Source organism: Fukomys damarensis, unplaced genomic scaffold (genome assembly GCF_012274545.1).
Source record: "Fukomys damarensis isolate Sample0158 unplaced genomic scaffold, DMR_v1.0_HiC HiC_scaffold_4, whole genome shotgun sequence".
Classification (NCBI taxonomy): domain Eukaryota; kingdom Metazoa; phylum Chordata; class Mammalia; order Rodentia; family Bathyergidae; genus Fukomys; species Fukomys damarensis.
In genome coordinates, this window is record NW_022900916.1 from 11918271 (window position 1) to 11931122 (window position 12852).

General features: G+C 39.0%; 2 protein-coding genes across 3 annotated transcripts in view; one reads left to right on the plus strand and one right to left on the minus strand.

Moving 5' to 3' along the window:
* The window catches only part of Dld (dihydrolipoamide dehydrogenase), a 26068-nt gene extending 20142 nt beyond the window's left edge, over window positions 1-5926 (plus strand). The window contains exons 11-15 of one of the 2 annotated variants that reach the window (XR_002025679.2): window positions 278-467; window positions 1034-1171; window positions 2221-2310; window positions 2401-2585; window positions 5513-5926. Coding sequence is in view for 1 of the 2 variants with exons in the window: in XM_010634083.3 (XP_010632385.1) it covers window positions 278-467; window positions 1034-1171; window positions 2221-2310; window positions 2401-2466 (484 nt within the window). In the remaining variant the exon portion in view is untranslated. Of the gene's footprint in view, window positions 1-277; window positions 468-1033; window positions 1172-2220; window positions 2311-2400; window positions 3145-5512 lie in introns of those variants that run through there. The other variant, XM_010634083.3, reaches the window with a different exon arrangement.
* Window position 5927: 1 nt separating this feature from the next.
* The window catches only part of Lamb1 (laminin subunit beta 1), a 69404-nt gene continuing 62479 nt past the window's right edge, over window positions 5928-12852 (minus strand). Inside the window, exons 29-33 of the mRNA XM_033756803.1 lie at window positions 10942-11149; window positions 10493-10634; window positions 8006-8182; window positions 6353-6512; window positions 5928-6211 (exon numbers count right to left, since the gene is read on the minus strand). Coding sequence (XP_033612694.1) covers window positions 6075-6211; window positions 6353-6512; window positions 8006-8182; window positions 10493-10634; window positions 10942-11149 — 824 coding nt within the window. The 3' untranslated portion in view covers window positions 5928-6074. The remainder of the gene's footprint in view (window positions 6212-6352; window positions 6513-8005; window positions 8183-10492; window positions 10635-10941; window positions 11150-12852) is intronic.

Here is a 12852-nt window from a genome sequence, read left to right on the forward strand (position 1 = left end):
CACACACACACACACACACACACACACACACACGTGTGTGTGTGTGTAATATATATATATATGAGCTTTAAGAAAGAATAGCATACTTACAAGATGTAAACTCAAGAATAACTAAATTTTTTCATTGCTTAAAGATGAGAGCCTAAATGCATAGACTTTTGAAGAGTTGCATTGGCTAGCTTTTGGGTGACTTACTGAATAGAAGTGTATTTTTGCTACAGTGTAAGTAAATGCATTTTGCTTCCCGAAGCTCACTGTTTCTTTTGCTTTCTGGCAGCATCTATGCCATTGGTGATGTGGTCGCTGGTCCGATGCTGGCTCACAAAGCAGAGGACGAAGGCATCATCTGTGTGGAAGGCATGGCTGGTGGTGCCGTGCACATTGACTACAACTGTGTGCCGTCAGTGATTTATACGCACCCTGAAGTTGCCTGGGTTGGCAAATCAGAAGAGCAATTGAAGGAAGAGGTAACTTTGAATGTGGCACTTTGACTCCACTGTGAGTTGAGCTATAACACTGGCAACAGAGAAAAAGCATCTTATTGCTTCATTGAAGGTTTTTTTATAGCTGTGTAAAACAGTGGTAGTTTATATAATTTTTTTCCTTGGGATCATGAAGAGATCATTCACTCCTAAGTTTTACTGGCAGGAATGGAGGGGTGTGGGAATACACTGCCTGTATTCAAAACTACGAACTCCAATCATTTCTCATCCTTTTGGCTAAGATCAAGTGTAGCAAAACTAACTCCATATCTTTTATATTTGTCTCTGAATATAACCAGATGGACAAACATTTTGTGTATTTTTGCCCAAAATACATTTCTTTAACCTGCTTTTTGGTCTTTGTTCTGAACAAAAAAGCTTTGAGATTTTTTTTTCCTTTTCTTTTTTTGGTACCGGGGATTGAACTCGGGTCCTTGCGCTTGCAAGGCCACTGAACCGCTGAGCTAAATTCCTGGACCCAAAGCTTTGAGATTTTTGCTAGTAGGAATGAACCTTTTTAATGCTTATGTAGGTTTTCATTTCTCTCACAGGGTATTGAGTACAAAGTTGGGAAATTCCCGTTTGCTGCTAACAGCAGAGCCAAGACCAATGCTGACACAGATGGCATGGTGAAGATTATTGGGCAGAAAGCAACAGATAGAGTGCTGGGAGCACATATTCTGGGACCAGTGAGTATTGTACAGCTAGAGAAATCCCTTTAAGATTTCTAGAAACCGTTGTTGTTTACTATTTTTTAAATTTTTTGTTCGTTCATTTGTTTGAGACAGGATCTCACTGTGCAGTTTAGTCTGGTCTTGAACTCGCTATGTAGCCTAGGCTGGCCTTGAACCTGTGGCAATTGTCTTTCCTTAGCCTCCCAAGTGCTGAGATTGTGGTGTGTGTGCACCACCACATCCAGCCTTGGAAAGCATTTCTATTTAATAGTTTTTTTTTTTTTTTTTTTTTTTTTTTGGTACAGGGGATCAAACTCAGGACCTTGTGCTTGCGAGGCAGGAGCACTTCCACTGAGCTAAATCTCCAGCCCTTTAATAGGTTAATTTTAAGCCAACTGGTATTTACATCCTGATGTTAACATTTGCCCTGCCTTCCTCTGACCTCATCTCTTTCTGTTCTCCTTTGGTTCTTGATTTCTTAACACATTGGCTTCTTGCATTTTCATAACAGGCCAAGTTTATTGGCATTTAGGGCCTTTGTGCTTGTAGTATGCTCTCTCTTGTTCTGCCTCAAGATCTTTGGGTAGCTGTTCTCATTCAGATCTCAGCTCAGACGTTAACTGTTAAGGGGACCTTAGACTCTTCTGAGACTGAAGTGTATTCTTCCCTAGAAGTAGGGTGTATTGTTCCCTAAAGGTAACAAAGTATTTGGGTGCTTTCTCTGTCACTTTCCCTAGGTGTTTACATTAACCTTTTTCATTTTTACAGCAACTCTCTGAGGTAGGTGCTGTTAATTTTGAAGGGAAGGAATAGAATGAAGCGCGGTCAGTGAGTGGTTGAGGTAGCAAAGTAGCAGGATTTGAATCTAGGCTGTCTGGCTTCAGAGCCAAAGCTCTTTCTCTGTTAAGCTTTTTTTAGTGTGATTCCCCCCCCCCTTAACTGCCACAGCAAAGACTTAAGACAATTTTAAGGTCGAAAGCCCTGGTCTCTTAATTGTTGCTATCTTCCTAGTACATAGTTGGTTTTGGCATGAAAGCAAAATTACTTCTTGGGTTATTTTAAAGGGTGCTGGAGAAATGGTGAATGAAGCAGCTCTTGCTTTGGAATATGGAGCGTCCTGTGAAGATATAGCTAGAGTCTGCCATGCACATCCGGTAATTAGCAACATACAGATTGACAGCCATCAATTTTTCTTCTGACACACAAATAATTTGGTTTTAAATTTTACACATCTTCTCTTGCAGACCTTATCAGAAGCTTTTAGAGAAGCAAACCTGGCTGCATCATTTGGCAAAGCGATCAACTTTTAAATTAGAAGATCTATTTTCTTCTGAAATCTCCTGGAAGCTTTTGTAGAGGTCACATTTGTGAACAAGATGTGCTCACAGTTCCAAGAATTTCTAGGACTGAATTATGAAACTTTTGGAAGGTATTTAATAGGTTTGGACAGAATGCAATAATCTTGTTTCTATATTTTAAATACTGTTTCAGTACATTAACGTTGCAGGATAAAAGCTACATATAGTAGCATCCTGATTGATTTTCATCAGTCCATATCTTCATGCTATTTATGAAAGGTTCAGCTCCACTGAATTAACGCCAAGTGGCACTTATCTCTAATTCTGTGTCATTGGCGGAGTTGGGGTATGATGTGTGAAGGAAGGTGATCAAGTTATTTTAAATTTGGTTTTCATATTGGAAACAAGTCTGTTACTAGCACAAGATCTAAATATCTATAAACCAAACTCATGTAAATAAAGTGACCATTTCTCCCTTGTTTTATTTAATTCCTAAGTTCTTATAGTTTAGAGGTAGAATTTATGTGTGTAAGGGTTTTTGAGGTTCTTTTGAGGTCTTCAAGTCGGAAGGGTAGTTAAATAGTTATAGAAATTAAGTCTGTCTACAAAACTCCAATATTAAATAGAGACTCAAATGTATTATAGTGAGGAATACAAATACCAAAATAAACATCTTATTCATTTACTGGTTATTCTGAATGCATGTGAGAGATGATCCTAATTTTTATAACTATTTCCAGTGTGTATTGGGGCAGAGGTTAAGAAAGGGTCTCACTATACATATAGTTCAGCCTGGCTTTGAACTCACTGTGTCGCCCAGGCTGGCCTCGAATTTAGAGCAGTCCTCCTGTCTCAGCCTCCTGAGTGCTGGGATTATAGGCCTGGGCCACCACACCTGGCTATTCTTTTATATAGGCCTAAATGTATCTCTTTTTTCACATTGTATAACAATGTTAAGGGATTTAAAAGATCATTGCTGTTTCATTTAGAATATACTTTTGGATAAGTACAACATAAGGGAATCTTTAATCTGTCTTTTCCTATGTGGATTTCATTTGCTGGGTCAGTGTTCATTTCTTAAGAGTTATAAAATTGCATTTATTGATACTTAATGGTTAAATATCTCAAAGGTCAAGGACTAAATACTGAGTAGGCCTTTGCGTATTATGACTCAAGAATCATTTCAGATTCATTAAATAGTTCCCAAATTTGGTACAGATACACTTTTTAAAATGAAGGTATTAAAGCCCTACAAATATGTACATATTCATGTGATTGCAATTTAAGTGAATTTTAGTCTTAAATTTGGTGAATGTAATCTGTATGGAATGAGTTGATCATAATTGATCATAGTTGATCATAATTGAAAGGAAAAAGTTTGTCTTCAGATTTTAATTGCATTTTATATGAGTGTCACATTTTCCTTTGTCCAGTGGTCTTAGGGACTAATGTCATAGTCATGACTGATAAATTGTAGACACTATTCTTTTAAACAGCTAAATTGGATGAACTCCAAATTCTATAGTCTCTTTGTTGGGTGGGGTGTAGCAACTGAAATTTCTTTCCTCCTTTTTTTTTTAGCTTTGTGCTGCCTGAAGTCTTCCCCAAGATTGGGCAGAATATTTGCAGAAATCAGATGGGGGCTCTGTTCTGTGCTCCATCCTTAGATTTTCTCCTTCATATTGTAGCTTTTGAGGTTGCTCCAAACTCTGTCCTCCAGTTCCTTAATCAGTGAAATTTGGCTTTTATCCTCTCAAGTGAAAACTTGTTAAAGATGAGACATTTGCCCCAGTGCTGTTTGAGTGTCCGCTTCCTTTTACCCCTACCTGTGGTTGCTCTCCAGTGCCTGTACATTTTTTTTTCATAAAATTTTGCTCAGTTTACAGCTATCAGTAGGAAAATTGGTATGTGCCTTAATTTCCTTGTTGCTGGGACACAGTACTCAACACCAACTGGAGGAAAGGTTTATCGTGGCTTGTAGTTTGTAGAGGTTCCAGTCTATAGTCTGTTGGCTCCAAGGCAGGACAGTATGGAAGAAGAAAAGTGGCTCGAGGTGCTGTGGTGGGAAATGGAGAGTAGGAAGGAGGGTACCAGGAATGGAGATGAATGCTTCCAGGTCACAACTTAGTGACCCCACCTCCTAACCAGCTGCCCTCCGAAAGCCCCACCTCTGATTGCAGAGGCTTGAGGGGAGGGGCATCTAGATAGAAACTAACAGTATGGTGTGTGCTACTTGCGCATTATTGGAAGTGAACTCTGCATCTTTTTAAAATCTGAAATCTCAATTTTAGGTTTCATACTATTTCATTTAGGCCTCAAATATAGTCCCTATTTATAGGGGAAGTTTCTTACTTCAAAATAGTGAAACAGTATAAAATCCTAGCTTTAGAGGCAGGGGTTCTCATTCAATATGAGAATACATTTGGCTGGAGAATAAAGTCCTGGGGTAAAATAAGTTGTAGATTTCTGCCTACTAACTGCTGAACTCTTACTATCTTGGCTTGTGAAGAGTGAGCTAAAGGTAATTGTCCAGTTCATTGGGTTGATTAAAATTAGTATTTGCAAAGTGAGATCTTTTGTTCTAGCTGAAACTACTTGGGAAGTAGAGATGATTTCTACTATTTAAGAAAAAGTTTAGTCCATGATGATAGAACCATTTTGCTAGTTACCAGGATTCTTGCTTAAATCACAAATAATTGCCTTGGGCTAGAGGGAAGTTGCCTAAATTCCAGCTAGTTACATGACTGTTAAGTGGTCCACAGAAGAGTCTTGGTCTGAGTGTGTCTGAAAAAGCACTTAGGGCTTGTGCTGGGCTATTAGCCACTAAGTTCAGCTGTGTGATTGACATATTTTTTGTTTTAGCCTCACCTATAGATTGTGGCAGAATCTTCTGTTGTGCTGTTATGCAAAATACAATACGAAAGCTGAGAAATTCTGTTCTTTCAGCATTGATCAGTTGACAGGAGCAGTAGCCATAGACTGGTCTGATTTAATTTCAACCTTCCTAATTCTTGGTGGCATACTTTAAAAGCCGCAATTCACCTTCCTGATTTTCTAGAAATTACTGCTTTTCTGTTCACATTCCTGGAGCAACCAGCAACCGTGGTGAACCTATGGCACACATGCTGCACCTGGCATTGAAAGATCTGGAAGGTTCAGCACCACTGGTAGGCTGTATCCTTCTTCACTTCAGTCTGGGACTAGGGAAGGAGAGTAGACTTTTGGGAAGTTGTTGACCGGTTAGATAATAGCTTGTTTATAGACATAATAAGGTTTTGGGCTGGGGATTTAGCTCAGTGGCGCCATGCCTGCCTTGAAAAAGCACAAGGTCCGGCATTCAATCCACAGAACCAGAGGAAAAAAAATAAAAGATTTACTACTTCCATGAAGACCTTTTCTATCTATAGTGTAAACATTTAACAGGATTTATGAATACTAAATAAATGAGTATACTAAATATATTTATACAAAAGCATTGTACTTTATTTAACTTGGTACAAAATTTGGTGATTAAAAACATTAAATAGGTAATTAGTTTTACTTTGAAAATCATAGTCAATTTTTGAAATGTAGCTATTTTACTTTGGTCCCGTCTGCCATCTTAGCCCTCTCCCCTTTTGTTACAAACAGGTGCTATAAATGGCAACTTGCTGGCTTATATCATGGAGGAGTGAACGGACCTCTCCTTCAAGTCTCACTAATTCTTGAGCTTTGTCTTCTAAATATTTTTGATTGTCCTCATATTTTCTTTCCAAATCTGTGGAAAACCAAAGAAAGAGTTTGAGTGATTTATACTGTGACCTGAAAACCTAATCTTTGCCTGCATGGCTGTATTTACAAAGTGAATCACCATTTAAAAAGAAACTTGAGTGCTTTGCTTTAAAATTAAAAGACCCACCTTTTAGTATTTGCAGCTTGCTGTTTGCTTGAGCCAAAAGTGTTTTTGCTTCATTTTGAAGCATTTCGGCTTTCCTCCTGGCATCAGCTGACTCTTCAGTTTTTTTGGCAATTAAACTTTCTACTTTCTTATATTTTTCATCAAGTTCACCATCCAGAGCCTGCAATTCCACATTTAGACACAAAAAGGAAATAATGTTAATGCCAAAAAGACCTGATCGTAGTGTAATCGTGGCAAACTTGGCTCAGGAAGATACTAATTTGCAGGGCATGCCTTCTGGATTAAGAACTGTCAGGTATCTTCAGACTTTATATTAAGTTATGATTTTTATAAAACCATTTCAAAGAAACTTGGGAATTGCAGTACGTTGTTAGGACTAAGCCCTCTTCTCTTTAGTTTAACTGTATGGAGAACTACAAAAACTAAACAGATGGACATCAAAGACTGCTTTGAAGAAATGGAGGACCACCTGGATCCTGACTACTACTCAGGGTTTGTGAAGACTGGGTGATGGGGAAAGGTATAGTTACAAATTATTTGTTTTAGAAGCACTGTTCAAACAATAGTCATTATGGAAGTTTCATTTCAAGGGATTTTATTCCTCTATATTGTAGTAAATGTCATTATCTTCGAAATGCCACTTGGGAAATTTTTGCTCTCAGAATTGCAGGAAAGTACAACAGAACAGACAGCTAAGCTGCCTGACTGTGGCAATGAACTTTTCTCATTTTGTTCTTTTCCCAACACAGAGGTGTATGGAAATTACTTTTATGTAGTAACCTAAAAGCTAAATTAACTTTTAGGACAATTTTTCAATAGTAGAGAGCCATTAAATCATTTAACACCTCCCCCAAGTATAAAAGGTGTCTTTGGAAATGAAGGTCTGCCCACCGAGATTTAGAAACTGAACGTGTGTTTCAAACATTACTTGGCTCTAGCTAAGAATTGAGCCTGTGTGAGATTTTTCTCTGCAAAACATAGTACCTTATAATGAAAAGGGATTCATTCAAAATAGGTCTGCAAAGAGATTTGATGTCTTTCTAGCTGTTCTCTATAATGAACTCTAGGATTTTTCCCTTCTGCTTTTAAAGTCCTCTCCAGTGACCAGGTAATTATGCTACAAAGAAATACAAGTTCATTGTGCTTGTTTTAAGACTTCTCATGGATTAGGCCCAGCGTGGTAGCGCATGCCTGTAATCCCAGCACTCAGGAGGCTGAGGCAGGAGGATCACTGTGAGTTCGAAACCAGCCTGGGCTACACCCGTGAGTTCCAGAGCAGTCTGAACTGCATAGTGAGACCCTGTCTCTCTCTTTTTTTTGGTGCTGGGGATTGAACTTGGGTCCTTGTGCTTGCAAGGCAGACCACCGAACCGCTGAGCTAAATCCCTGGTCCCAGTGAGACCCTGTCTCAAAAAACAAAAAAACAAAAACTTCTCATGGATTAATTTTATTCTTTTCAACTCATATAAGTTGGGGTTGGAGGACCTGCGTTATACTTATTGGACATTCGTTTTCTTTTCCAGCTGCATCTCTAAGACTGCTATGTCAAAATTGGTCATTTGGAGTGTTTCTGATGCATAACTATGTTGGGTCTTTGTCCCCTTATTAAAGGAGACTGCAGCTTCACAAAGTTGCAATCAAAGATTTACTTACCTTCTTGACATCATCTACACTTTGTTTTACAGTGTATACTGCTTTTTCAATATATTCTGCCTCCCCAGAGTTCTGGTTGGCCTTCCGTTTAAGTTCTTCCACATTCCTCTCTAGCTCATTGATGCGCTGGGAGGCATTGGACAAAGTTTCCTCAGAAGCTGCTGTTTCAGACTCGATCTAAAAGGATAATGTGTATCATCTAGTAAGCTATTAAGGTTAAGGAAGGGTAGGAAATACTATGAGTACAAGTTTAATGGAAGAATGAAATGATTGCTGTTGGCATTTACTCCAGACCAAACACACATTTATTCACATTACTCTTCTGATGATCTGATAATGTCAAATTTTCCCTTACTTGATATCAAGAACCACCCATATACAGCTTCATGTGTTGAATGCATTTTGAGCACATCTGTAAACTCTGGCTAGATTTCCACATCAGTTACTTTTTCCTATGAACTCTAAACGTTAAACTTTAGTAGTGGTTTTGTCCCACAACTGAAGATGGAGACTGGAAATCTTCTTAAACCCCAAAGTTTCTGTAGAATTATGAGACGGTATATGGTTTACAAAAGTTATAGCTGGAAGCTATAAATACTGAGTTATTTAGGGGAAAGATATCTCATCTGAGCAATCAGTAAGGGTCCACATTTGATCTTTTTAAAGGGAGAATCAGTAAACATTGTTTTTTAATAGCCAGAGGAAAGCAGGCTGGCCCATGATGAAATAGCCAATTTCAATGGTTTTCCCTAAAATGGTCTAACAAGGACAAGTCTGATCCATTAAAAAAAAAAAAAAAAAAAGTACTGGTACTGTCATAATGAAACAAATCAGTATAAACATGTGCTAAAATCTGTAAATATTTCAAACCAAATGATTCTCAACTTCAGAGTTCACCCTAAAGTTCTTAGGAAATAATTACGGGAGAGTAATTATAACTCTCAGCAATAATCACTAGCGTGGTTGTTACGGCTCACATCTAGATGGCCCCCTGAAGCCTCATGCACTCCTAGCTGGGAATTCTAGGAAGTGGCTTGATTGACAGTGTGTGATTACTAAATCAACCCACAGAAGGGTTCAAGCTGTGGGTGGCACCACTGAAAAAGCAGGTATCCCTGGAAGGGGTAGAGAAAGGCAGGCTTCTGCTGCTTGCCATGGACTGTTTCTCCTCTGCAGTGCCTGTCTGCCATCCCACCCTGCTTGGAACCAGCCAGCTATGGACTAAGACCTCTACAAACGGTGAGCTGCAATATACCTCTAACTTCAGGCATTGGGTGTAGTGTCTCAGAAACGAGAAAAGACAGTGGTTTAGTTCTGTTTCTTAATGTTACTAATCTAAAATACTTTCTGCCCCTCAAGTCCCTGAAAAAGCTGCCATATTAAACATATCACCAGACCACATATTTCACCTATATCATTTGAATAGTCCCCATCTGCTTATCAAAACAGTAATTTTTATATGGACAAAAATAGGAAAAGTACACTAAATGTTAGCTACACAACTAAAAAATATGAATAACCTAGAGCTAGAAAACCAAAATATTTAAAGGGTTACAACACAGTCTGGTGGGAAAATAGTTTTCCTAAACACTTTTGCTGAACAGATACCTTGGAAGAGTCATATATTCTCAGAAGGTAAGGAATAGTGGCTGAGAAGCTGACAGGTTTCATTTCCCTGAGAACAGGGAAAGTAAGTTTTTGTCAGTTAATGGTAGGAAAAGCATCTGAAAAAAAATTCTCCCGTTTTAAACAGGAGCGTTGGCCTGAGAAGGTGGTAGCAGTGGAACCTCTAATTTCATAGTATGTTCTAGGAGCATATGAAGGAATTGGGTGGCAGTGGGTTTTCACATTTAAAAAACAAGCTTTCCTAAAATTGGGGAAAAATATAATTGAGAAATTTTAGACTAAAGCCTGAAATCCTTGTGAAAAATACTTTTTAATAAGTGCCTTTAATATCTGGTAGTCTTAGTATTTCACGCATAAGAAAAACATTTACACTTTCCCTTCCTTCAGAACAGACCGTTCAGCTGTCTCTATTAGGTTCTTATAGAATCTGACATTAGAAAAGACATTGGCATTTGCCAGTGGTTTTCAAACAGTAGCATAATTTTTATGATCACCAGCATCTTGCGGTACTGATCTTAATCACACGGGTTGCTTTGGGGGATGCTTGGTAACAATAGCAGGACAGTTTTCTAAAATGGAATTTTGACATATACTGTACTTCATAGTACTGAACAGTCTGCTGCTACCTGAAAGTGTAATTTTTATCTTTCTTTGAACTTTTGGGGGGGTCCCAGTATATTCACAGTCCTTTTTTTCCCTTTATGTCTCCATTCAGTTTTAGCCTCTGTGCTAAGGAAGGTTTGGTTTTAAATCAGAATTCTTTTTTTACTGTTTTAAGAATTCTTGTTCACAGATAACTGCTTTGTGACAGAAGAGTATGAGTATCTTCTCCCACATGCAGCCACCATGGTACAGTCTTACCGAGGTCAGCAGGTTTTGGGTTCCCTGGATATCTTCATCTGCTTGTTTGATTGCCTTCTCTGCCGCAACCTGGGCCTTTTCTGCTTCTTCCAGAGCTTCCTTCACCATGTCTGCTGTGACTTTAACACCTGTTGCACTTTGGCTGAGCAAAAGGGTGAGACATACTGTTAGTTAATATGAAAAAATGTTCCCTGAGCACTTTTCTTGTGAAAGATAGCCATTCCTGATAAGACTTAGAAATTTCACTAGTTACAAAAGAAATCCTTATGCTGGGCATGGTGGTGTATGCCTGTAATTCCAGCAGTCAGGAGGCTGAAGCAGGAAGATGGTTTTGAGTTTGAGGCCAGAAGCCCAGTCTAAACTACATAGCAAGACCCTGTCTCAAAAAAAAAAAAAAAAATCCTTTTATTCTGCATGCTTAACCTATGTGCCATTATGTCTTCACGTACCTGGCTCTTTTAGCTTCTTCTAACAGCAGCTCAGCTCTGGCAATGTCAGAAGCACTCTGCTCTAGAATAATTTCTACTTGAGAAAGGCTTTCGACTTTTTCTCGGATCTCTTCTGTCAAGTTGTGTAACTGCTGTGGGGTGCTTGGCATTTCCATTTTCAGTACCTCATTAGCAACTGCTTCAATACTGTCCAGATCGGCACCGTCCTCTGAAAAGGTCACAGATTATAAGTGGTTCATTCGTTAAACCATGGTGGTCACCTGCTGTGTGGATAGCACCATGAGGTTACACAGCGGTACATATGTCCTATTTGAGTTTATAACCTAACTGGGTGAGGACGTGAGAGGCACAGGACAAAGTGCTGTGGACAGTGGGTACTCGTGGGGTAGAGTGGTGAGGATGAAGACGGTGAGGTTCTGCAGGACAGCAGGGTTGGAGGAGGAGGTCTGTGGGTGGGTGACAGCATGAGCAGAGTGTTATATGAAAATCGAAAAGAGTGGGTGGCTCAGTTACGGAAAACCACAGATGCCACCATTTAGAGCTCAGAATGGCAGGCAGTGTAAACTCTGCCATGGTGGGGATCCCACCCAAGGGCCTTGCACATGTGAGTGCTGTGCTGCAATTACCGAGCTCTGGCCCCAGCCTCCACAATGAAAAGTGTTGAAGGTTGGAATTATTGCAGATGAAGATACAAAGTTAATCTTATAAAAAGATCCAAGAAAGGGAAACGATCTAGTCAGGAAAGCAGAACCACCAAAAGTATATATCAATGAAGCCAAGGAGTTTCAAATACAAAACATGAAAGGTGGTTTAAAAATATTACAAGGAGGCTAAACCTCAAATAGGTTATCTTCAGAAAATACATGTTGGAACGGTAGCTTCCACAAGATAGTCCCAAAGATGTCCTTAGCAAACACCTGCTGCTTCCTTATGTATTGGTAATTCTCTTTCTTGCTAACAGAATTCTGCATTTTTCCCCCAGGCACCTACCTCCTTTGTCAGATAAAATGATCAACAGAATTAAATCCTTATGAATCTAATTATTATAATCACATTCCAGAGCCATTTGTGTAGGGAATGATTTCTGGCCTATGAGATTTATGGGAATGAGTGCCTGCTTCTTCGGAAGGTTTCCCCTTTCTAAAAAGATAAAGGAATGAGTGGTCTATTCTTCCATTAATATTGTCTTTATGTTTTAGCAGCCTCTTTGTAACCATGAGATGCTAGCTTGAAAACAAAGCTAAAAAACCCATGAAGCTATTATATTTTGGACATATGTGAGACAATAAACATCTTTTGATTAATTTTGATTCAGTGTAGTTTTCTGTCCCATCCTTACTGGTGACACTTGAACTATGGACCAGCAGTGCTTAAGGTCTAGACCACAAAATCTAGAGATTTCCATCTAACATGGTACAGAATTAGTTTTTTTTGGTACCTGAGATTGAACTCAGGACCTTGCACTTGTGAGTCAGGTGGTGACTAAATCCCCGGACCAAGATACAAAATTGTTTTAACTGTAGATATAGTGGACCCTTGACTTAAAAACTCCATTCACAAGTGTTGGTTGTAACTCAAGTTGGTCACTGAAGGCTCAGGTTCTTCTACACAGCCTTCAAAGTCACCTCTGTACAGCCAAATCTCATTGTTCTTAGACACTAGGATTTCTCAACCCTACACAGGGATGGATGTTGTCATGTTCCTTCCATAGTCTTTAAGGGTTAAATCTGTATCTGAGACCAACTGGAGGCACAAGTGGATGGCATTTGGGTTGTAACTCTAAGACTGCAAAAGTAAAATTCTGGTCATAACCCAAGTTGTTCATGTCAGACCAGTTGTAACTCATGGGTCCTCTGTCAGTAATAAGATTATAAAGCTTTGACAACAATGCCCAAATCACAGTCTTCTTTA